Below are 20936 nucleotides of genomic sequence, written 5' to 3'. Positions count from 1 at the left end.
ATTAAAAGTCATGTCCGTACCAATGGAAACAGCTACCAAAGCTGTCTGGTTGAGGTACAACTTGCTAAGGGACATTTAATAAAATATTAGTTGAAGTATGTATATATTCAAGCTTCTGTATAAATTTTGAGGTTGACTTAAACTATCCAGAAAATTTGAACACTTCAAAACAGAGCAAAGGGGAAATTCTCAGAGTGAAATTTACACTGTAGTGCAAAATTAGGTTATTCACCAGTGCAGGATTTACTCTTATTTCCTTTTCCATACATCGTTTTTGGAACCTTCTTGAAAAACAGCGAGGGTCTCAGTTGTGTACATGTGACCAAAATAAGGTACAGAAATTCAGTTTTATTAATGCTTAAACTGGAGAGGTATGATTGAACAATATAGTTTGATACTAAACCCATGTTATGGTTAAAGACATAAATCATGTGCTTTACATCCCACCCAAAAAAACAAAAAACAAACCAAAACAAAAAGATTGAAAATAAATAAGAAAAAAAAAAAATCACAATGTCGAGGGAACACTCTGTAATGAGATGTGTCTATATGAAACTTAAATAAAGTTAAATATTCCAAATGCTAATTTTATTATACATGTAAACAGAGCCAGGAAATATCAGCCAAGCTCAGAGACACTTGACTTTAAAAACACAAGCATCAAACTTGTCAGGGTTTGCGCAAATGACTCCTCTAAACAATTCTCAACTACAATCAGTAACAAGCTACATGGTACACATGCTCTGCACATGTTCAAGCTCACAGTGGGTCAGCATTTTCAGAGGTCCATCCCTGTTTCCTGCTGTTCTGCCGTATCAGTGTCCTTTGCTTTTGGTGCTCGTTGCTCTCAGTTGCTTTTATATCGAGAATTGTTTAACAACTCATGACATATCAGATTTTAATGCACACTATACTCTTAGCCCCACGTCTCAATGTGTATGCTTATCATTGTTAAGGGCTCACTTGATTTTAACCCAATCTTCCCCTATGTTGAACTCATTAGTAAACATCTAGCTCCAAAGCAGGAAATGCAGTCTTCTGGTGGAAAGTCTTGTTTCACTTGTAATAAGCTTCACTGTTTCCCCTACCACCTCTGGTCTCATGATGGTAGTTGGATTTTGCCGAGCACCTATTCTGCATTTTAGTCAAGCTAAAGGAAGCTGAGATTTAAGCTGTTTCAAATAGATTCTCTTAATGCCACGCACCAACACCAAAGCTTATATTTTTATCAATACCTCTTTGGCATCAGGGACCTGAAAAAAAAAATCTGTATCTGATTCTAGATGGGATAACAGCAGGGTGGGGAGAAAATACTACAAGTAAAACTGTAGGCTAGCCTGAGCATCTCTTATCAGCTGATCACACGCATATAAGCATTTGAGAGTGCAACCAGTTGACATAACAAAAGCAAATTCACGTCAAGTCATTCAAGGAGGAGATACAAAGCACAATAATTCAGCTTTAGTCTTTAGCAATTCACACAAACTGCTAAGAAGACAAAACACCTATCAGTTCTTCCTCATCATTATCTCCAACTTCAGGGGGACTGTCGCAGGTGGCCATGAGCCCCAGGCCTAGCTCTGCCAGCTCCTCGCAGCTCATATCAGTCGTCACCATGATCTTAGTCTCCAAACGGTTACACAGAGTCCTATAGGAGGGTAACGGGTAACCAATCTCTCTCAGGTACTCGTACCCCTTGGTGCCAACTGCACAGCGGATATTCCGGGCTTTCAGGATTGTCTCCGGAGACCAGACAGCACGTCGGGAGCGTTTGGTGAGTGACAGGGCTCGGATCTGATCCTCATACAGAAAATTCTGAAGACCCTTTTCAAGCCGGTCAAGTCGATAAAGACGCTTCTTCATCTCTTCAGCCTGACAGAAACAGGAGTGTATGGTTAGTTTGGGCCATTTTATTGCACATAACACTCATTATTTTGTAACAACTTTCATAATAATTTGCATAACGCAATAAAACCTTACAATGCTCTCCAAAAAAAAAAAAAGAAGCCCAACAGACCAGGCTTTGATTTGCAGGGGAAGTCATCAGCTGTCCTACCTCTTTCTGTAGCCTTGCAGTGTGTTGCATCTCCTGCTCCAGCTGTTTCCTAAGCAGCTGGCAATGTGTGCAGGGCTGCTGATCTTCAGATGTTCTGTCCGCATCTTCCTCCTCTAAGCCAGGCAAAGGGGTGCGTCTGGCATAGCCATGATCCCCGAAATTCAGCTCCTTCTCCACTACACCAAAACACAAGGGAAAAAAGTGCAATTAAATTTCTGAGAACTAGAGTAGAAAAACATCCAAACAAGAAGATATCTTCTTAAATATTTCTGCAGACATGGAGCAATAACTGTACATAGAACTTCTGGGTTTTTCTGTTGAGACAAACATTTCTATTTTTTTTTTTTTTTTTTTTTTTTATATAAATGACATCAGAAACAGCAGTATGCGACATTACGTGATGGCAGAGCTTCAGTTCATCCTTTGTCATTTTTTTTTTTTTTTTTAATAAATAGGACAGGGGGAATGAATGAGAGAAAGAGGGGGAGAGAAAGAAAGAAAACCAAAGGGGAGAAGAGACGGTGAGAAGGGGGGGGAAGAGAGAGAAAAAAAAAAGAACTCCTGGGTCACCTGTATGGAGAAAAAAAAAAACAAACAAACAAAAAAAACAAACAGAGGAGACAGCAAACAACAAAGAGCAACATAATAATAGAGAAAACAAAGCACCATCACAATAAACTAGCTAGTCATAGATATCAATATTTACTAAATAATAAACGATATTGTGCAGCACGCAAGATAGACAGCGCACAGTGTGCTTTGAGGCAGCAGCCAAGAAAGCTTTAGTCCGCGTCTGTGAATACCCATGTGTGCATACCTGTGTGGATCAGCATGCTTGCATTCCAAAGGTTTCTCCATGTAATGATCTGCTAGGGAGTGTGGGGGGGCCACAGCCCCGTCCTCCAGGGTGTGAAGCGGGTATGGAGGAGATCAAAACTCCAGACATCCAGAGGCCCCCAGAACACAAGAGACCATGGAAGACCAACAGAGGGGCAGCCGCGCCACTGTTCCAGTAAGAGCTGAGGAGAGTCCCAGATGAGGGCTCGCCCAGCAGCCGCGGAGCAGAAGTCAGGGGGAGTTGCAGTGACGCGCCCGTGAGCTCCGCCGGCCCCCAGCTGTGCCTGAGTGACCGAGCCCCAGGCCGAGAGGCCGGGGGCACCCCACCTCCAAAGGGGCCCGAGCGAGCCCCAGGCCCCAGGCCCCGACAAGCGGCCGCCAAGGAGTGAGCCGGTGTGTACCCGGACGCCCACCCCCAGACACAAAGAACCACCAACACACCGACACCTGAGGGAGTCCGCCACCGGCAGGGGAAGTGGTGGTGGGTGGAGATAGGCCTCCAAACCTTGGAGGGCCTGAGGTGTCCCCAGAGAGGTGGCGTCTGATACCCAACCTGACATATAGACACAGACATACAGGCACACACAGACACAAACATCCATTCCCACCCTCATGCTCTCATATGCACTCACTCCACACTCAACCAACGTGGAGACAGACATAAAGAGACGCTGTACACACAATCACACTCCCCAAGCGTACTCTACAAACCGGGTCTAGGTACCCTTGCCCCTGGAGGGGGGAATTGCACCCAGACCCAGGTGGTGTTACCCTTTTCCCTGCGGTGGGGAGAGGCAGACCACCCCGACTCCGCAGCAGCAGGGAGGCCCCACACCCCAGACCGCAGTCGGACGGCCAACTCCTCCTACTAGCCCTCCCGCTCCAGCAGGCCGCAGAGAATGGGGGTGGGAGAAGACTCCAAACCTCCCTCCACCCGCTCATTGTAGTGTTGATGCATATGTGTTCTAAGGTGCAATTAAAACCCAGGAGGGCATGGAGCTACCTGCCAAGGAGCAGCAGGTAAGCGCATAGTCCCTCCTGCTAGCCCTCAATGACTAAGTGTATTTAAAATTGAGAGGTGGGCAACGACGTCAGGGGTGAGGTATACACCCTGATGGTGATTTGGACTCCGTGATTGTGCCCACCCCCAAGATCCTATATGTATGTGTAATGAGAGTGTGAATAATGTGAATGTCTAAGTTGTGGGATAAAATTGAGGCAGAGGCAGCCAGAAGGGGACGGGGGGGGGGGGGGGGGGGGGGGGGGTAGCCTCCTCTGCACCCTGGTGACATACCCCCACTCCAAGGCCCTGCATGTGTGGGTGGTTGTGGAGGAGCGGGAAGAGGGAGGCAGCTGGAGATGGGGAGGGAAGGAAGGGAGGGGCAGGTAACCCCTCCCTGGGGCCAGCTCCCCCGCTGACCCCAGTAGGCACTCCCACCCTCCGCGACCCGCCAGGGAAGGGGGGCCCAGGCCCATCAGACCGGGGCCCAGTGCAGTAGCGCCCCCCGGCTCCACAGAGCCCTGGACAGTCCACCCAACCCCACCACAGAGAAAACTGCACCCACCCCACCATCCACACATCTTCCAGACTACATAAGACGGTAAACGCCCAGGCTGAGATCTTCCTCCACCTCTCCTGTATCTCCCCCTCCTGCAGAGAGTTCCTGAAGAGAAGAAAGCTCCTGCAAGATGTGACCATCCCCCCCACCAGTTGAAGAGCCCCCCAGGCGGCTCGACGCACCGGCGGCACCCTGCTCCAGGGCCGGGCCCCCATGCACCCACCCGCCCACAACCCCGGCAACACACCAACCAGGACCCAAGCCCCCGAGGCCCGGCCCGGGCCCCAGCCCAGAGACGGAGCGCCCCCAGAACCTCACGCCCATCCCGGACCCACCCAGGGGCAGCCAGGTTGCCAGGTCAGTAACCCACGTCCGTCAGCACAGACCCTCCCCTAGCCCCGCTGCACGCAGCCGTGAGGAAACAGTCACCTGAGAGCCAACAGAGCCCCCAACCGGACGTGACCGCTACCCCGGGTTGAGCCCCCCAAGGAAGATGCCTCCGGGGAACCCCCCGACGCCCTAAGCCTGTCCCTACCCCCTCACCAATCACAACAGTGAAGGCGGGACCAAACTATGACCCCCCACCCCCACTAGGTGATGGAGCTGATAAAAGGGGCCCAGAGCAATTGATCTAATGTGGTGGCAGAGGCTGTGTCAAGACTAATGTAATCTAATAGATAATTTCTATATTGGTTAGAATTAAGATTATTTTTATTTTTCCAGTTCATGAGGACTGTTTTCTTGGCTATGCATAGGGCAGTGAAGATCATATGGGCTATATTCTTTTCTGAAGTGACATTATCTAAGCTGCCCAGTAGACACACTAAGGGGGAAGTTGGAATGTTACATTTCAGACACTTTGATAAGTCTTCACATATCTCGCGCCAAAACTTTTGCACTGGTGGACAGAACCAAAGAGCGTGGATGTAATTGTCTGGTGTATTGCCTTGACAGTGTGAGCAGTTGTTGGAAGATGTAAAGCCCATCTTGAACATCCGATGACCTGTATAGTGCACTCTATGAAGTATTTTGTATTGTATTAATTGCAGACTGGGATTTTTAATTAATTTAAAAGTTTTTAAGCAAATCTGAGACCAGAAGTTTTGGTCTAGGTTGACTGATAAATCTGCTTCCCACTTTGCAGTAGGAAGGGATATTGATTCATCTAATTTAGAAAGTGTTCTGTATATTTTAGATAATAATTTGGGGGATTTAAGAGTAAGAAAATGTGCCGCACTTAGTGGTGTTTGTAATTCAACTTGACTGAGGTTAAATTTCTTTTTTACTATGGATTTAATTTGTTGATATTCTAAAAATCTTTTCTTGTTGATCCCATATTGTTCAACTAGTCTGTCAAATGGAATAAATTCTGTTCCCTCTAATATATGTTCTAAGTATTTAATTCCTTTACAACTCCATTCTGGGAAATTAATCATATTATTGTTTTGTAATATGTCAGGGTTATTCCAGATAGGTGTACGTTTGCATGGGATTAATGAAGACTCCGTTATTTTTAGAAACTCCCACCATGCTGTTAGAGAAAAGCTGATGTTGATACTTTTAAAGCATTCATGTCTTTTGATGTTTGAGCTAATAAATGGTAGGTCTGAAATCTCTAGATCCTTGCATAGTGCCTGTTCAACATCTAGCCAGGGCTCAACTAAGAAGGTATGTTTTAACCATTCTGAGATGAACTGAAGCCTGTTGGCTAAGAAGTATTGGTGAAAATTAGGCAGGTCTAATCCTCCTCTATCCTTGGTTCTTTGTAGCGTTTTTAAGCTAATACGCGGGGGTTTATCTTTCCAAAGGAATTTGGAAATATATGAATCCAGAGATCTGAACCAATCTTGTGATGGTTTGTTAGGGATCATCAAAAATAAGTAATTTATTTTTGGCAAGATCATCATTTTTATAGTGGCGACCCTTCCCATGAGTGATATGGGTAAAGATTTCCATCTAGTCAGATCGCCTTCTACTTTCTTTAGAAGTGGGATGTGGTTTAGTTTAGTTAAGTCTGAAAGCTTAGGAGAGACATTTCTATTTTTTCTGCAAAATGCTCATCTACATTTACGAGCAACCAGACAACACTGCTTATGTGCAATGTGTTGTTGGGCTGTTTTTACTGTATTTTCCAATAGAAATGCTTTCTACAGCAGTTCATGATGTGAAAAGTAAGAGATAACAGACAACTATACAGTAAGTGTCGTGACCTTTCATACACAGCAAGCATTTTGTAGTTCACCAAAAATCCATCCATTGAATTCAATTCTAATCAGAGTAAAAAGGATCCAGAGCAACTTTACACCTTAGATTTCCAGTACCTGGCTCAGGTTTCAAAGGGTGCAGGATGTAGGGAACCGTGAATGCGGGGTAGGGAGGTTCTCCAACATTGAACAGAGTGGGGATAGCATTAGGTTTCAGCTTCTTCCCCCCAGCTGGAGACCTGGCTATTTCCTCAAACTGGCTCTGCTCAAAATGGTCCTTAAAGAAATGAAGCAAGTGCAAAGAAGACATACACTGAATCAAAATAATGAAAAACCAAAAGACATGAATTATAGATATTATGACAAAAGGTTAAAGATTGACAATTAGCTGAACTCAGAAGATAATTATCCGGTGAATAAATATATAAATCCTAATTCTATTTATTCAATTAATCCATGATTCTAGTCTGTTTAGATTTGGTTCTACTTTTTTTCTATTACTATGTTGTAAACTTACTTGACAGAGTCTGGAGTGAGGAGTTGGTTCAAAGTCCCGTCGACAGTTCACCACCCATTTCTTCTTCCGCACAGGGTCTTTGGGGAACCGAAACAGCTGCTTGCCTATGCTGGTTGAATTGGAGCAGTTTGGAGCGGAGCAGCCACCCATTGCACACACAGTCACAACAAACAGCAACAGCACAGCTAAATGTTAAGTTAGCTTGGCTTACAGTACAGCTCAGCTGTGACTTTTAATCATTACTAACTGCGTGCACGCTCTAAAAACGAGAAAATGTTACACTTGCATCAAACGTTAACTTGTGGAAAGCAAAGTCATGCCCTGTAGATTTTTAACAGAAAAAAACCCCACGAAAACAACTTATATCATCTTAACGGGGATAAAATATAGCTGACTTTGTTTGAGCCAAAATGGCGTACTTCCCCACGGTGGTCAAGTATAGTGACGCACTGTTTGTATGCGTCTGTCGGGAATGCCTGATTGAAAATACCACGTACCGCGCAAAAAGCGAAACAGAAGCGGTCAAATGAAAACATAAAGCACACACGCTTGATAACGTTTTACGCTAACTAATTTTAATTTTTGTTTTGCAAGTATTTAGTGGCAAGTGCTCTTTATTTGGAGTCAGGAAACAGTCGAACTGCTGTGAGATATTTTGTCACAGGACCCAAAGAAGCACGTTGAAATGTTTTTGGAAGTTGTTAGCGGTTGATACATTTAAATACTCCCAAAAACAACAGTAGTTAAAGTAAACACTGCGATTTTAAAGACACTGTAACAAGTAAGCGACGAGTAATGTCTCGGAAATCCAGCAGCTGTTAATTAAAACTCTTCCTGAGATAAACTAGCTCATGTTTCAGGTAGTCGTCAGCAACTTTGCAGTTTAAGACAAGCATGGCATCTTCGCTGGTAGTTCCTGTCATTGATGTCCAGAATGAAAACTTTAAAGAGCTTTGGCCTGCTATGGTCGTGGCTATTAAAACGGCGTCCTTCGTTGCACTGGACACGGTAATTACAAGTTCTTACGTGTTGAAAGAATTTGGTTTCTTCCAGGTTTCTCGCCACTTTAGATGCACAGATGGTAATGTGGGAGTTTGCAGAAAATTCACATTCCTGTTTTTTTAGGAGCTGAGCGGTCTTGGGAACAGGAAGTCCTTGCTGGCTGAGTGAGTAAAGGTCTTTCTGAGCTGAAATAGTATTAGTAGGTTGTGCAAGAAGCCTTGGGAAGTAGATGCTTGTATTTTTTCTGGCTCTTGTAATATTTCAGATCCATTGAGGACAGATACAAAGCTATATGTCATGCAGCTCGGTCCCGCTCCATCCTCTCGTTGGGAATCGCCTGCTACAAGAAACTTGATCAAAAGGTGCAAAATGATCCTTTTAGAGTGGCTTAAATGTTGTCATGTACTACACATTAAACCAGTTATTACACCGTACTCATAAGTGTAACATGTTTGTACAGCAGTGCCAGTTAGACTGTTATACACATTTAAATAACGCTATTAGATCTGTATCAAATTACAGAAACTGCCACTGCAGATTTCACAAATGCCACAGGTGATTCATCCTTCCTTCTCTTCCCCCAGCCTGCAGACTCGTACCTGGTGCAGGTGTATAACCTCACCCTTCTATGTTCAGAGGAGTACATCATAGAGCCCCAGTCAGTGCATTTCCTGGTGCAGCACGGATTTGACTTCAACAAGCAGTACGGCCACGGAATCCCGTACTGCAAGGGCAACAATAAGGTAAAGTTTCCTGCTGCTTTGAGTTGTGTCGTCCATTCTGAGTGTTCTGTACCCGCTGTGTTCACTCTGCTGCTTTTCTCTGTTATTTACCACGACTATGTTCTGTCCAGCTCATCACATGTACAGTGACTAACACGCACTTAAGCAAAAGCTCTACAAGGATGTAGAGCTTGCTCAGTCAAAAGGTGTACTTACTTTTTCAAATAATATTACATCTGCTGACCTTTTTCTTAAAAAATAAATAAATAAAATAAAAGGTGTCTAACTTATCACGCCAGGGAGGAGTAGTAGGTTTGCCTCTGATGTCAGTTCATTTTCCTCTCTGTTCTTTGTTCTTCGTAAGGGAGGTGCAGATGACCGCGGCGTTCACATCCGAGCACTGTTCACTGAGCTGCTGCGTGCTCGGAAGCCCCTGGTGCTACACAATGGTCTCATTGACATGGCTTTTCTGTACCAGGTGCAAGTTGTTGTCTTGTTTTCACTTTCCTAAGATGTGAAATCTGTTTATGACATTTTCTAAATACCTTTAACATTTATAAAGTATTTATAATAATAGAACTCTTATTTTTACTCTATAAGACTGATGTTTAGCACTGTTGTTTCACATCAAGATGGTCCTGGGTTCACAGCCAGAGCACGTCTGTGTAGTGTACATTTACAATAAAAGGAAAAACTCCAAGGTTAATGCTGCCTGTCTTGGGCCTGGATATGTTTTACAAAACTGATTCAACATTTCTAATGACTTCCTGGTCAAAGAGATGTTTGAGAAGATTGACGAATGTTTGTGTTTTTTTTCTGTTAGAGTTTCTATGCTCACCTGCCCGAGCGCCTGGCCACCTTCACTGCTGACCTGTCAGAGATGTTTCCCGCTGGGATATACGACACCAAATATGTCACAGAATTTGAGCTTCGACTCTCTGCCTCCTATCTTGAGTACGCCTACAAGAAATGGTGAGTAATTTTTATTTATTTATTTATTTTTTGTGTTTTGATTGAATTTTATAGTGGACATTAATTTGCCACTGATATAATTTGCACAACTTGACGCTAATTAAGTTCTCTAAAAGGTAAACAGGACAGTTCCACGTGTGTCCTCTGTGATGTAATGCAGCAGTTACCAGTATGTAAAACCAAAGAACAAAGCCCTTTAACACCTCTTAAAATAATTGATAACTCATTTTTTTTGTAACCTGTTGGCTAAGTCGATGATGAAGGTGCTAAGATTTGGAGTAGAGCAGAAAAGTCTGGTGTCCATAATTATGTCAGTGTACGTTGTCTTTGAAACATTAACCCTGTTTGTCCTTTAAAGCCAAACAAAATCAGCTATCTGTCCCTCTTCTTTCATATCATGTTCTCTTTTTCCCAGTAAGCTGGATAATGGTCGCAGTGTGGACTCCGGAACAAATGGACCTCATGTTCACATAGAGTTCTGTCAGTATGCTGGTCACATGTCCACCTATGTGGACTACAGGGAGTCTCCAGCTGTCGCTTCTGTTGAGGAACAGACTGACATCTGTCAGCGCTTCTCTGTAAGTTTCAACCTTGGATCTTCAGTTGTACAGTTGTGGAAAACTAAAGTGCTCTTTTCTCTCCTGTGTGTGTGTTTTATTTTTTATTTTTTATTTTTGTATGTCTGTTATAATGCAGGAGCCAAATAGATATCATGAAATTGTGTGTGTTTTTACTAATTTACCTAACTTTGTGTTTGTTTGTTTGTCTGCCAGGCATTTGGTTGGTGTCCGAATGGCACAAAGTGTCCGTTATCCCATGACACAGACCGCATCATTTTCCAGGACGAGAAAAATAAGGATGACAAGAGGAAGAAAAGGAAGAGACAGAGAGAGAAGAAGAGAAGTGAAGGAGAGGGCTCCTCCATCTTTGATGGTTCTCCGGAAAATAAAATCCCCAACATGGAAGTGGATCCAGAAGATCCGCCAGGAAACCAGCGAGGGACAGTTGCTGAGATGTGTCCAGATGGTTTGCCAGCAATGGACAGTGATGGAAACACCCCACAGAGTGAAGGAAAGAGCTTGGCGACTGACAGCAAGGGGAACAGTGTGTGTGATGAGAACATAACAACAGCCTCAATTGATGACAGCCGGAACACAAAAAACAACACAAATGATGGAAAAAGTGGCGAAGTGAGTGGGACAGGAGCAGGGAGAGAAAAGACGAATGACCGCTCAGCTGGGATTGAAACCCAGAAGAAGAATGCTGACGCAGGGACACATCGGGCAGGATTTGACGCCTTTATGACAGGATACATCTTCGCCTACTCCTGTACCGTCATCAGGAAGGAAGAAGCTGGAGAAGCAGACAAGGAGCAGGAGGAGGAGGAGCAGTCGTGGCTTCCTACCTGTCTTAACAAGGTCTATCTGAGCGGCAAGGTAGCGCCTCTCAATGTGGTAAAGAGTACCTTCTCCAAGTCGTCCAAGGCCCACATGCAGAAGATGGAGATGGTGTGGGGCAGAAGGTGTTAAATTTTGTCTCTCTTGGTTTGTAAGGAATAAATCCCACAGACTTGGACTTGAATCCAGTGACCATTGGGGATGTTTATTGTTTGAAATATATTTGCTTGTAATTGACCTTCTGTAAATGCCATGGTTCACCCAAATCACGTGGTCTCCATACTTGGTCAAAACCTTTGTCCAGATCAAATGAAACCAGTGTCAATATATTAGTTTTTCCTTCAGCCTCAGCTTAATTTGTGTTATTTCAGTGTTGGCATGCTAAGTCATTGTCAGCATTTAGGCATATGCAGTTAGCATTTAGCCCTAAACACAGCAGCACTAAGCTGTGAGTGGACGGCAGGTTGACTCCTGACTGTGAATGAGAGGACAGTTCTGGTGTAATCATCATTTTATCCTAATGGGGAAATGTTCCTGGAGGATGGAGGAATTGATACCACTGACCAAACTCTCATAGAGCACCACCTTCTAATGCAATCATTAATCCATTTGTCAAATATTACATTTAAGATCCCTTGAGTATCGAGGAATTATAACAACAATGGTGAATGAGCACCCAGTTTCTTAAAATCAATGCAGCTTTGCGTTTGAAAAAATATCCCATATTATGCTTACAGTTGATTAAAAGATTAAATGTGTTTTTCTGCTCTTAAAATGTGAGTTGGCAATCGTCAGTAATTAAGATAAAAACAATCCATGGGTGTGTGATTTATAATTAAAAGGGAAGTTTGGAGGTACAGGGGAGGAATAGTGGATACAGTGAACAAAGGATTTTGAATATGGAGCTGCCAGGCAGGAGGAACATTGGAAGCTCACAGAGAGGATCTATGCATGCAGGGAAGGAGGACATGCAGAAGGTTGGTATGAGAAGGATAGGGTGATACGGAAGCAAACGTACTGTAGCAATCCTAAAGGAGTTGTCAGAAGAAGAAAATCTGTTGGGTTTCTTAAGTGCTATTAGCTGAGCTACAATAAGACAGGCCCCAAATCATCTAATCAGATTTTTACTACTTTAAATAATTGAAGTTATAACATCCTGTGGGTGATTATCTATGAACAATTTGAAATGTGATAAGTGAACTGATAAATTATGCATTTAGGTTCTACTTAATGATAACATATATGGACTTCGCCATTCAGTTAAACACACATAGAGAGTTAAGTTTGATAAATGAATGAATGATAATGAAATATTGAACAATCAGTAGTTAGGAACTGAACTTAGCTTAATTTAAAATTAATATTTCAAATGATTGTGTTACTTCTTAGATTTTTTTTCCTCAGAAATTATAAGGGGATTTGAAAACCTATTACAATGACAAGTTATCTGAAAAAAAACCCAGTATTTTATGCACAATTGTTACTTTTTTCTTTCTTTTTCAAGTAGTTTTTCGTTTATGGGACACACACTGAGAAATGACATGAAAGACGAGCTGAACGAGCAGAAGCAAAATTGTAGACGCAATTGCGCCTGGCATGCAGAAGAGGGCGGTAACGGGCAGTAAGGTCATCTTAACGCTGCTGGAAAAAAAGCAACGAAGAAGAAACACTCTGTTCGGGAGGAAGGAGTGTGTGTAGTGGAGAAGCTGGTGACAGTCAGCGGACCTTTAGTGTGCGTGTCTCCTTTGGTTCACACAGGCTTCACCTCAGCGCTCTGTGGCACAGTTACAGTTATTTTTCTGTAACGGCCAAATGAGCGAGATAACGTTAACGTCAGAGAACCGCAGCTGATACTCTAGCAATCAGAAATGGCAGCCGATGAAATAGACTACAACATCGTGTTTCCAGATGCAGGGACGTCGGGTGAGCAACATTTCATTGTACTGTATGCTCATGCCTCTGTTAGCTTAGCCTACACGCTAGCTGTGAATTACAAAGCCGCGTTAAAAATGTGTTCCCCCCCCCCCCCCCCCCAAATTAGCTCCAACTGTTTGGACAGTTGGAGCTAATTTAGCCTAGCTTTCTGTAACTATTTGCCTGATTTATTTTCTTTATTTCTTTGTTTTGTGTGTGTTTTAATCGTGTGCCTTGTTTTCAGAGAGACACTGGCAGGGGACAAAGGAGCCAGTTGTGATACTGTTGGGCTGGGCTGGATGCAAAGACAAGCACCTCTCGAAATACAGCTCCATCTATAATGAACAGGTTCAAACTATATGACACGAGCAAATCACCTGCTCTCATCCCTTCATGAGGATTGTGCCATTATAAATGTTGCACAGGACTGGCCAGTTTTTTATACATCCACTTCTCTCATTCATGCTCATTGTCTTTGTTTTCCATGCTTGCAGGGCTGCGTCACCATCCGCTACACGGCTCCTTTGAAGACTGTCTTTATCTCTGAGTCGTTTGGATACAAGGAGCTGAGAAACACGGCTCTCAAACTGCTGGAGATCCTCTATGACTACGAGGTGGAGAACAGTCCTGTTTTCTTTCACACGTTCAGCAATGGTGGCTTCATGCTTTACCGCTACATTGTAGAACTGCTACACAGTGACAAACAGTTCAGTTCGCTGTCTGTTGTCGGGGCCATCGTGGACAGTGCTCCAGGTAGCGGGAACGTCCGTGGGGCCCTGCGTGCACTGACGGCCACCTTGGGTCCAAAAATAAGTCCTGTTTTAAGGTACATCCTCCTAGTTCTCTTTGCTGTGACTGTTTTCCTTCTGAGAATCGTGCTGTACCCGTTGACCAAGTACATTCACAAGAACCACTACGATGCCGTGCAGGACAGGCCGCCCGCCTGGCCTCATTTCTTCCTGTACTCCAGGGATGACCAGGTGATTAGGCACAAAGATATTGAGGGCTTTTTGGAGACTTTGAAGCAGAAAGGTGTCCCTGTGGACAGTTTTGATTTTGTCTCCAGCTCCCATGTTGGCCATTTCCGGTATTTTCCTGAAGAGTATACTCTTAAGTGCCATGACTTCCTGGTTGCCTGCATGAAGGAGTTGGAAGGGACCGAAACAAAAAAGAGACAACACATTCAAAGTCATTGAAATTTCTGCAAAGCTGTCGTATGCAGATGACAAAGGGAAGAAAACCAGACTGCTGAGTCAGTCAGTGTGACACTAGGGTGTGAAATCCTGCCAGTTTATCAAACACTAACTCACATGCTGATGAAGTATGTGAAGCAGTTATATACCACATGAACCTGATGATGAATACAATCCAATCAGTAGCTATACACTGGAGAATTTGAACTCTATCCTTTAGGATAATTTAAATATATTTAATATTGATGTGAAATGTGATTTATTGTAGATTAGCGGTAGTGGTAAGCAGTTTTGAAAATGAAAAATCTGGTTGATCTGTATCTCCGATTTATTAAATTTAATATATACGTGGTTATATTCTAATGGTTTTATATTGAATGAGAATGCAAGGGTGCTTCAAGGAAGGCAGATTTTAAACGTGATTGAATGTTTTCTTCATTAATGGAACTTTGAAAATTGTTGCCACGTAGAGTAAATTCCTTTTATTTTCCTGTGCAAGAAAAAAAAAAGTAAATACCCAGCCCTAATATGTGAGTTTTAACATGAATTTAATTGAAGGACAAAGCTGATTAACAATGAATGTATATGTCCTCTGCAACTAATGTGTTCTTTTTAACTGACGTGCCTTCAATAAACCTGAATGCTCAGAACATGTTGTAAATTTATTTTGGTAAGATGCCTCGTTTATTTTTGCCAAATAATAGGTCTCATGACATAACGATGTTGTTATATGTTACAAACCATTATGAAGCCTGATTCCTCTTGAGCAACATGGTGGCCATAGTGCAGCATGTTCCATTGAACAAAAGCCGGCAATGAAACCTCTACAGTGGGGAAAATAATTTGATCCCCCTGCAGACTATTTTACTTTGCCCACGAAGAAATGAAAAGTCTCTGTTCACTTGTTTTTGTTTCATTTTAACAGTGAGAGACAAAACATCCACCAAAAGTCCAGAAAGACACATTACATAAAAGCTATTTCTCCCAATGATGCAAAGCAATGTATTTGATCCCCTACAACCAAGCCAGAATTCTTGCTACCCCAAATTGGTTGTGTCCATATGATGCACACATTAAAATCAATCAATTACACGAACTCTTAGTCTCACCTCTCTGTGTCTAAAGCACACCTGTCCACAGAATCCATTTTTAGGACCAAGGATGTCAAAGGATGTTGGAGATAAAGTTGTAGACCCTAACAAGGCCAGAATGGGCTCGAGATCATCAGCAAGAAGGTGAGAATTGCTTGTGCAATTGGAAGAAATATAAAATGACCATCAGTTAACCTCATCCTGGAGCTCCATGCAAGATCTTTTCTCATGGAGTGAGATGATGATGGAAAAAGTGGTGGATCAGCCACAATCCCCAAGAACATCATTAGGTAATTAGCCCCGATTTATTTGTCCCCATGATAGAACAGAGAAAACCCGACTAATAGTGGTCAAAACATTTTATATTTCTTTTTATTCAATCATCTTCCGGAAGAGAGAGACCCCTGCACAGCCCAAACGCCAGTTGCAGGATCTCTAGGGTATAACATAAGTGATTATGCTAAACAAAATGAAACCTTTCAATTGCCCAACCCTATCTGTCCCCTCAACGGGTTGTATGTGTTCAATGTTTCCTTATTATTTTGTCATAATTACTTCTATCCACAATTAATAAATCAAACAAATAAATCAGGGTGTGAGACAGCACCTTGCATTTACGCCGGGCTGTGAGCTGTCCTAAACCTACTTCCGACACCCCCTTTTCAACTAGAATCCCAGTTTAAATTTCTTTCAATGCCAGTTTAAAACCACTCCTGACTTCCCTCAGTGCACACTGTAAACTCCAAAAGATACAATTAGCTTTTTCTGGTAAAAGGTCCTACTTTACTTTCGTCACTGGTTTGGAAACAGCCTCTATAAAGTTAACCTGCTTCCTCTTTAAAAATTTACCTCGTTTCTTCTTTAAACTTAGGCCTGGTTTCTTCGCCCCCTTTAACGGGTAGCACCTATCCGGCCTGAACACTGTGTTTGGGCAATTTACATAATATAAAAATCCTGCAACAATTCCTAGAGTCCCTCTCATTACTTTTATGCTCCCATTATAACCTGTGTCTAACAAGCTTTTGATCTTCTTTGCAATGTAAACAACTAGGTGTCTTTGTGCTCTGTTCTTCTTTTTGGGGTTCCCCTTTCTCTGGTTGGTTCCGTTCGGTCTCGGGCTTCCAGGATTCTCGCCACCCCTGTGTCGCTGTGGTCCTGAAATCTTCTCCTGTAAAGGATAGAAAACAAAACGCCTCTCTCTGCTACACCTCACTAATCTACTGTGTTCATCTAAGGTCCTTTAATTATTCAAAGTTGGTTCACAATATCATGTTCTGGGCTCTATCCTTTATATTAACTTTACTTAATCTTAATTTACTTAATCTCAATGCTCTTTATGTGTGTGAGCAACACTTTTAATTTTATTAAACACACCTAGGGTAAAATATACACCATCCTCATATCAGCATAAATCTCCGCTAGAAAGCACACTCCAAAATTTTGTCTATCAGGATTTACGCCTCTTTTTGCTTCCAGCAGATACATAACGTGCAAAAGTTACAGTTAAGACAGTTAGACAAGTTTCTGCAACATTTTTGTTTCAGCCGTCTCACCCCCACACGTTTGCTGTTGACTTATTCATGGCATGCTTATCTTTAACACCTTCTACATCACTAGTTGCTAAGCAAAGACAAAGCAAGATGTGTTCCACCTTTACCCTAGAAAATAAACCTATGTGATGTTTGTGTATGTAAGCCTGTTATGCATTCATTCACTACACTCCACGCCATACCTGCAAGTTAAAAGCTGTACAGTTAAAAGCTTAATGAATTCCAGGCCTTTGGCCTGGCCTATGTTTAAATCGTGTGTTTGTAAGCGTTTATCCTTCTATGCTCCAAGTCACTTACACAATATATCGACTGAGACATCGCGCTCATTGAAGCTTATGACCTTAAATGGACTGAACATCAACTCTGTTAATGAGCACAATCATGCAATGTATGTATACAATGATTACAAAATGCTTAATCTACTAAAATACATCCAACCCAAGTCAGAGATTTTCAATCAGTTAAGCTTAAGCATATAAGCAATCACTTATGCATAAGTTTTACCGCACCTGAATCATAAAAACCCATTATTTCAAATTAAACCTGAAATTCCCCCCTTTTGACACCTCTTATGTGTCACAAACTGAAAATGCTTCACCAGAGCTTAGGAAATTAAAAGAAAAAAGGTTAGTCATATTATTTGACTAAACACATCAGCGATCCTCCTCTCAGGTATATCTGCTCCAGGCCTGCAAACATGTGTTTAAGGGATGAAATCAATTTAATCATCATGTCAAATCTTTTCGAACTCCTGGCTCCATCCAGAGCCAGCATCCTTGGAACTTCCTAGAAACAAAACCTGTGTGTTAACCTGATCTTCACATTTCATACTCAGTTTTCCCCACTTATGATCCAATCTGTGTTATAAGAAAGAAAACCTAAAACAGGACAGTTATCAGTCATGTGTTTCTTCAGTTAATGGTAACATGAGTTATATTCAAAAAATGTTTCCCCTTTAGCATTTGGCATTCTCCCAACAATATAATGTAATACCATAATCTAACCCCAGAAATTTTCTCAAAGCAAACACCAGCATCCCCAGAATTAAGTCTTCCACTCCTCATGGCAAAAGCAAAACAAAGCAAAGCATCCCCTTTCTCTTGCTGGCATGGTAAATTGTTTGTCCACATTTATTCATCCTAACCTTGGTCCAGTCACACACATTCACTCACACGCATTCACACGAGATATTGCTGATAGTGGAGACTCCCGCGCAAATAATCAGATTCTCCACCCTCAGCAACATGAGCTCATTCATTTGTTTTATTTTGTTTTTTAGGAAAAGAGTTCTTTATGCTCTTGGACTGGATTGACCGCAATCCTTTTAGACAAGGACTTACAACCTGATCAGGTTCCCACAGGTAGCCTTCTCCTCAGCCAGTTGTAATCTGGAAAAGGTCACCTTATATTTGTTCTCCCGGAAATTTTTACAGCGCTGTTAATTCAATCTTGCAGGCCTGCTTAGAACAAAAATGAGAAAAAAGAGAGCTGATTATTAGCTCATCAAAGCACAAAACAAAATCACCTGCCACATGTTCACCTGCTCAATACACAGAAAATCTTGTTAAACGCCACACAGTCACAGTGTCTCTTCCAGTGCAAGCTTCACGCCTACAGTCAGACAGGAAACTCAAGTTCCTCTTTTTCTTTTCCTGTCCCGAGTCATTCAACTACTTTGCATACTAAGTCATCTCTCAAGAAGTTGCCGTGTCAAAAGAAATGCATGTTTAAACATTACCACCTTATTAAATTATTTTTATTTCTCACGTGCTAAAGATGCTGTCTAATCTTCATGAGCTTCATGAGGTTAATGCACTTTCTGTTTGTGTGTGATTGTGTATATGTTTCTTTTCGCAGTGTTTCAGACTAAACAGTCAGTTTTCTCTTTCCCAAATTTGCTAACCCAAATTTTGATTTCCCACATTAAATAACAGCATTCCTCTGTGTTCAGCCAGGAGTTAGAGCTCACTGGTGAGGTTTAGTGACACACTGCGCTGTAAACACTTCAACCAGAAACTTGCCTGAACGTTTCCAGTGATGTTAACCTATAACTTTCTTCCGACTGCTGCATGTGGAAAATTGATCCAGGTCTGCTTTGCACCGAGAAGTATTCTCATTCCTAAGTGTAAGCGTGTTCTTCATTGCATTTATGTTATGTGGTCATATTAATGTCGAGTGTAAGCTGCTTCTTCATTGCATGTGTATTTTCTAATCAGGTTTAATTCATGCCTCTTTGCACTGAGCTGTGGATTCAAACTGTCTCACTTCTGATTATTTCCAAAAATAATTTCACATGTAACAATTTGTGTATGTGTGTTTTCTATTCATTCACGTAATTGTTAATTCATGTATTTATTTTTCTCGGTCTTTTCTTTTCTTTTTTCTTTTCTTTTTTTTTTGTTGTGATGTGGTGGACATTTCTAAACCTCCATGATTTCAGCTTCCATTTTCAATCCAATTATATCCTGTACTCTCTCACTCGAACTCGTCCGGGCTTGACCTCTCACTGGTCCCTGTCCCTCTTCTCACAGTGTCCTGTGTGGCCTTCAAATCTCCAGCAAACACAGTCCCACTCAGCTGTTTCTTCTTCTCTGTTTCTTCTCTGTTGATCTTTCAGTCTTTTCTTGTAGGTTAACTCCCAGCATGGCAAATATCACGTCCAGTGCCTTCAAACAGTCATGTCACTCGTCAAGTTTCCAGCTTGTAATTCAAAGCTCATTTTCCATCAGTGGTATTCATACATGCTGCTGCTTGACCCTTCAGTGTTATAGGTCTTGAAGGAGAGCCTTCAAGAAAGTGAACACCAGGAAAGCAGCAGGACCAGACGGCATCCCAGGTCGTATCCTCAGAGACTGCTCATACTGTTAGGTATTTTAGTACCATGGTAGCATTTACTGGATATTGTTTTATAGTGACATTATGCAGGAAAACTCTGTCATTCAATAAGGCCCCTTTGTTTTAGTTATTTTTCTCTCTGACCCAAGAATTGATGTGTAAGACTCACAAGCTGGTACCCCAAGGTCGAAAATACCACAGAGATGAGACCACTTCCTTACTCCCATCCTCCCTTTTTCTTTATCTCCTGGAAAAGGCTCGTTAAAGGCTAGGTGGTTTGTTTCAGAATTCACTAATGAAAGAACTCTGTATTTTATGTCTAGGAGTGTATTTTGCTGGGATGATCATAAATTATAGCTGAACTGATAAACTACACAAGGGATACTTTGCTCAGAAGGCAGGAAGACGTTTCCTTATTTAGTCTGTACCGGTTTGAACTGGGAAAGCTGACACACGAACCTTTTTTCCTCTATATAAACTGCTGTGTATCAAATAAACCTTTGAGTTGATTGGGAAGGCAACCTAAAGCAGTCTCTGTTTTCTTGTTCTCCCAAGCTGCTCCCGAGCTCGTACTAACACGCTGAATGGCATACCTGAGTGTTACTTTAAATAATTAGGAATCTTAGAAGGAAAGGACAGAACTCTGCTTATCGCTCGTGCCTTGGAGGGAAAACCGGGATGGACATTTTTTCCTTCAATTTGGTGTCAGAAGTGGGATGGCTGACAGAAGGTAAATATGCGTCTTTCATATTTATATAGAGACCATATTATACCTCTCTCAGTGATCGATCCATAAAAAAAACGGGATATGCTGACGAAGTTTCACTTAGTGATCCAGAGAGATACACTGACTGACTTCCTCAGTCCCCGAATAAAGTAAATTAACCCTTGTGTGGTGTTGGTGGACACAGGAAGTTGCCTGTTGTCTTGAATATTTTAATTTTGTTTAAAAAAAAAAATAATAATAATAATTAATTGTTTAATTAAACGTACGTTAAAAAGTGAGAAGTTGCTCACTCAAAAAGAGTGACACAGGAAGTTGCCTGTTGTCTTAAATACTTCTCGTTAAGTGAGAAGTTGCTCAGAA

At 42.2% G+C, this 20936-nt stretch overlaps 3 protein-coding genes across 4 annotated transcripts; 2 read left to right on the top strand and 1 right to left on the bottom strand.

Moving 5' to 3' along the window:
* Window positions 1–219: 219 nt before the first annotated feature.
* LOC309693442 (uncharacterized protein) lies at window positions 220–7604 on the bottom strand. Its single transcript, XM_082512644.1, has 4 exons — window positions 7174–7604; window positions 6774–6933; window positions 2057–2232; window positions 220–1872 (listed from the first exon to the last, which is right to left on the bottom strand). The coding sequence occupies exons 1-4, from the start codon at window positions 7321–7323 to the stop codon at window positions 1489–1491; spliced, it is 870 nt and encodes a 289-aa protein (XP_082368770.1). The 5' UTR covers window positions 7324–7604; the 3' UTR covers window positions 220–1488.
* A 224-nt stretch (window positions 7605–7828) lies between these two features.
* toe1 (target of EGR1, exonuclease) lies at window positions 7829–12024 on the top strand. 2 transcript variants are annotated; one of them, XM_082512640.1, is made up of 9 exons: window positions 7829–7954; window positions 8034–8181; window positions 8299–8339; window positions 8441–8537; window positions 8760–8918; window positions 9262–9375; window positions 9721–9869; window positions 10285–10447; window positions 10643–12024. In XM_082512640.1, the coding sequence occupies exons 2-9, from the start codon at window positions 8068–8070 to the stop codon at window positions 11396–11398; spliced, it is 1593 nt and encodes a 530-aa protein (XP_082368766.1). In that variant the 5' UTR covers window positions 7829–7954; window positions 8034–8067; the 3' UTR covers window positions 11399–12024. The 2 variants fall into 2 exon arrangements, with proteins under 2 accessions (XP_082368766.1, XP_082368765.1); XM_082512639.1 differs by having other exon boundaries at window positions 7829–8181; window positions 10643–11610.
* Window positions 12025–12927: 903 nt separating this feature from the next.
* On the top strand, window positions 12928–15023 carry tmem53 (transmembrane protein 53). The gene is made up of 3 exons (XM_082512645.1): window positions 12928–13189; window positions 13425–13528; window positions 13675–15023. The coding sequence occupies exons 1-3, from the start codon at window positions 13135–13137 to the stop codon at window positions 14374–14376; spliced, it is 861 nt and encodes a 286-aa protein (XP_082368771.1). The 5' UTR covers window positions 12928–13134; the 3' UTR covers window positions 14377–15023.
* The last annotated feature ends 5913 nt before the right edge of the window (window positions 15024–20936 follow it).

Source organism: Aulonocara stuartgranti (genome assembly GCF_965226115.1).
Source record: "Aulonocara stuartgranti genome assembly, chromosome: 18".
Lineage (NCBI taxonomy): Eukaryota > Metazoa > Chordata > Actinopteri > Cichliformes > Cichlidae > Aulonocara > Aulonocara stuartgranti.
Note: the sequence above shows the minus strand (reverse complement) of the source record. Positions and strands in the feature narration are given on the sequence as shown.

Bases quoted from the DNA above. Each gene is read 5' to 3' on its own strand.
- LOC309693442 (XM_082512644.1), bottom strand. From the start codon at position 7,323: ATGGGTGGCTGCTCCGCTCCAAACTGCTCCAATTCAACCAGCATAGGC. The intron at 6,934-7,173 runs GTAAGTTTACAA...CATTTCTTTAAG, and splicing joins CTCACTCCAGACTCTGTCAA to GACCATTTTGAGCAGAGCCA. The intron at 1,873-2,056 runs GTAGGACAGCTG...TGTTTCTGTCAG, and splicing joins CTGCAAGGCTACAGAAAGAG to GCTGAAGAGATGAAGAAGCG.
- toe1 (XM_082512640.1), top strand. From the start codon at position 8,068: ATGGCATCTTCGCTGGTAGTTCCTGTCATTGATGTCCAGAATGAAAAC. The intron at 8,538-8,759 runs GTGCAAAATGAT...CTCTTCCCCCAG, and splicing joins ACAAGAAACTTGATCAAAAG to CCTGCAGACTCGTACCTGGT. The intron at 9,376-9,720 runs GTGCAAGTTGTT...TTTTTCTGTTAG, and splicing joins ACATGGCTTTTCTGTACCAG to AGTTTCTATGCTCACCTGCC.
- tmem53 (XM_082512645.1), top strand. From the start codon at position 13,135: ATGGCAGCCGATGAAATAGACTACAACATCGTGTTTCCAGATGCAGGG. The intron at 13,190-13,424 runs GTGAGCAACATT...CCTTGTTTTCAG, and splicing joins TCCAGATGCAGGGACGTCGG to AGAGACACTGGCAGGGGACA. The intron at 13,529-13,674 runs GTTCAAACTATA...CCATGCTTGCAG, and splicing joins GCTCCATCTATAATGAACAG to GGCTGCGTCACCATCCGCTA.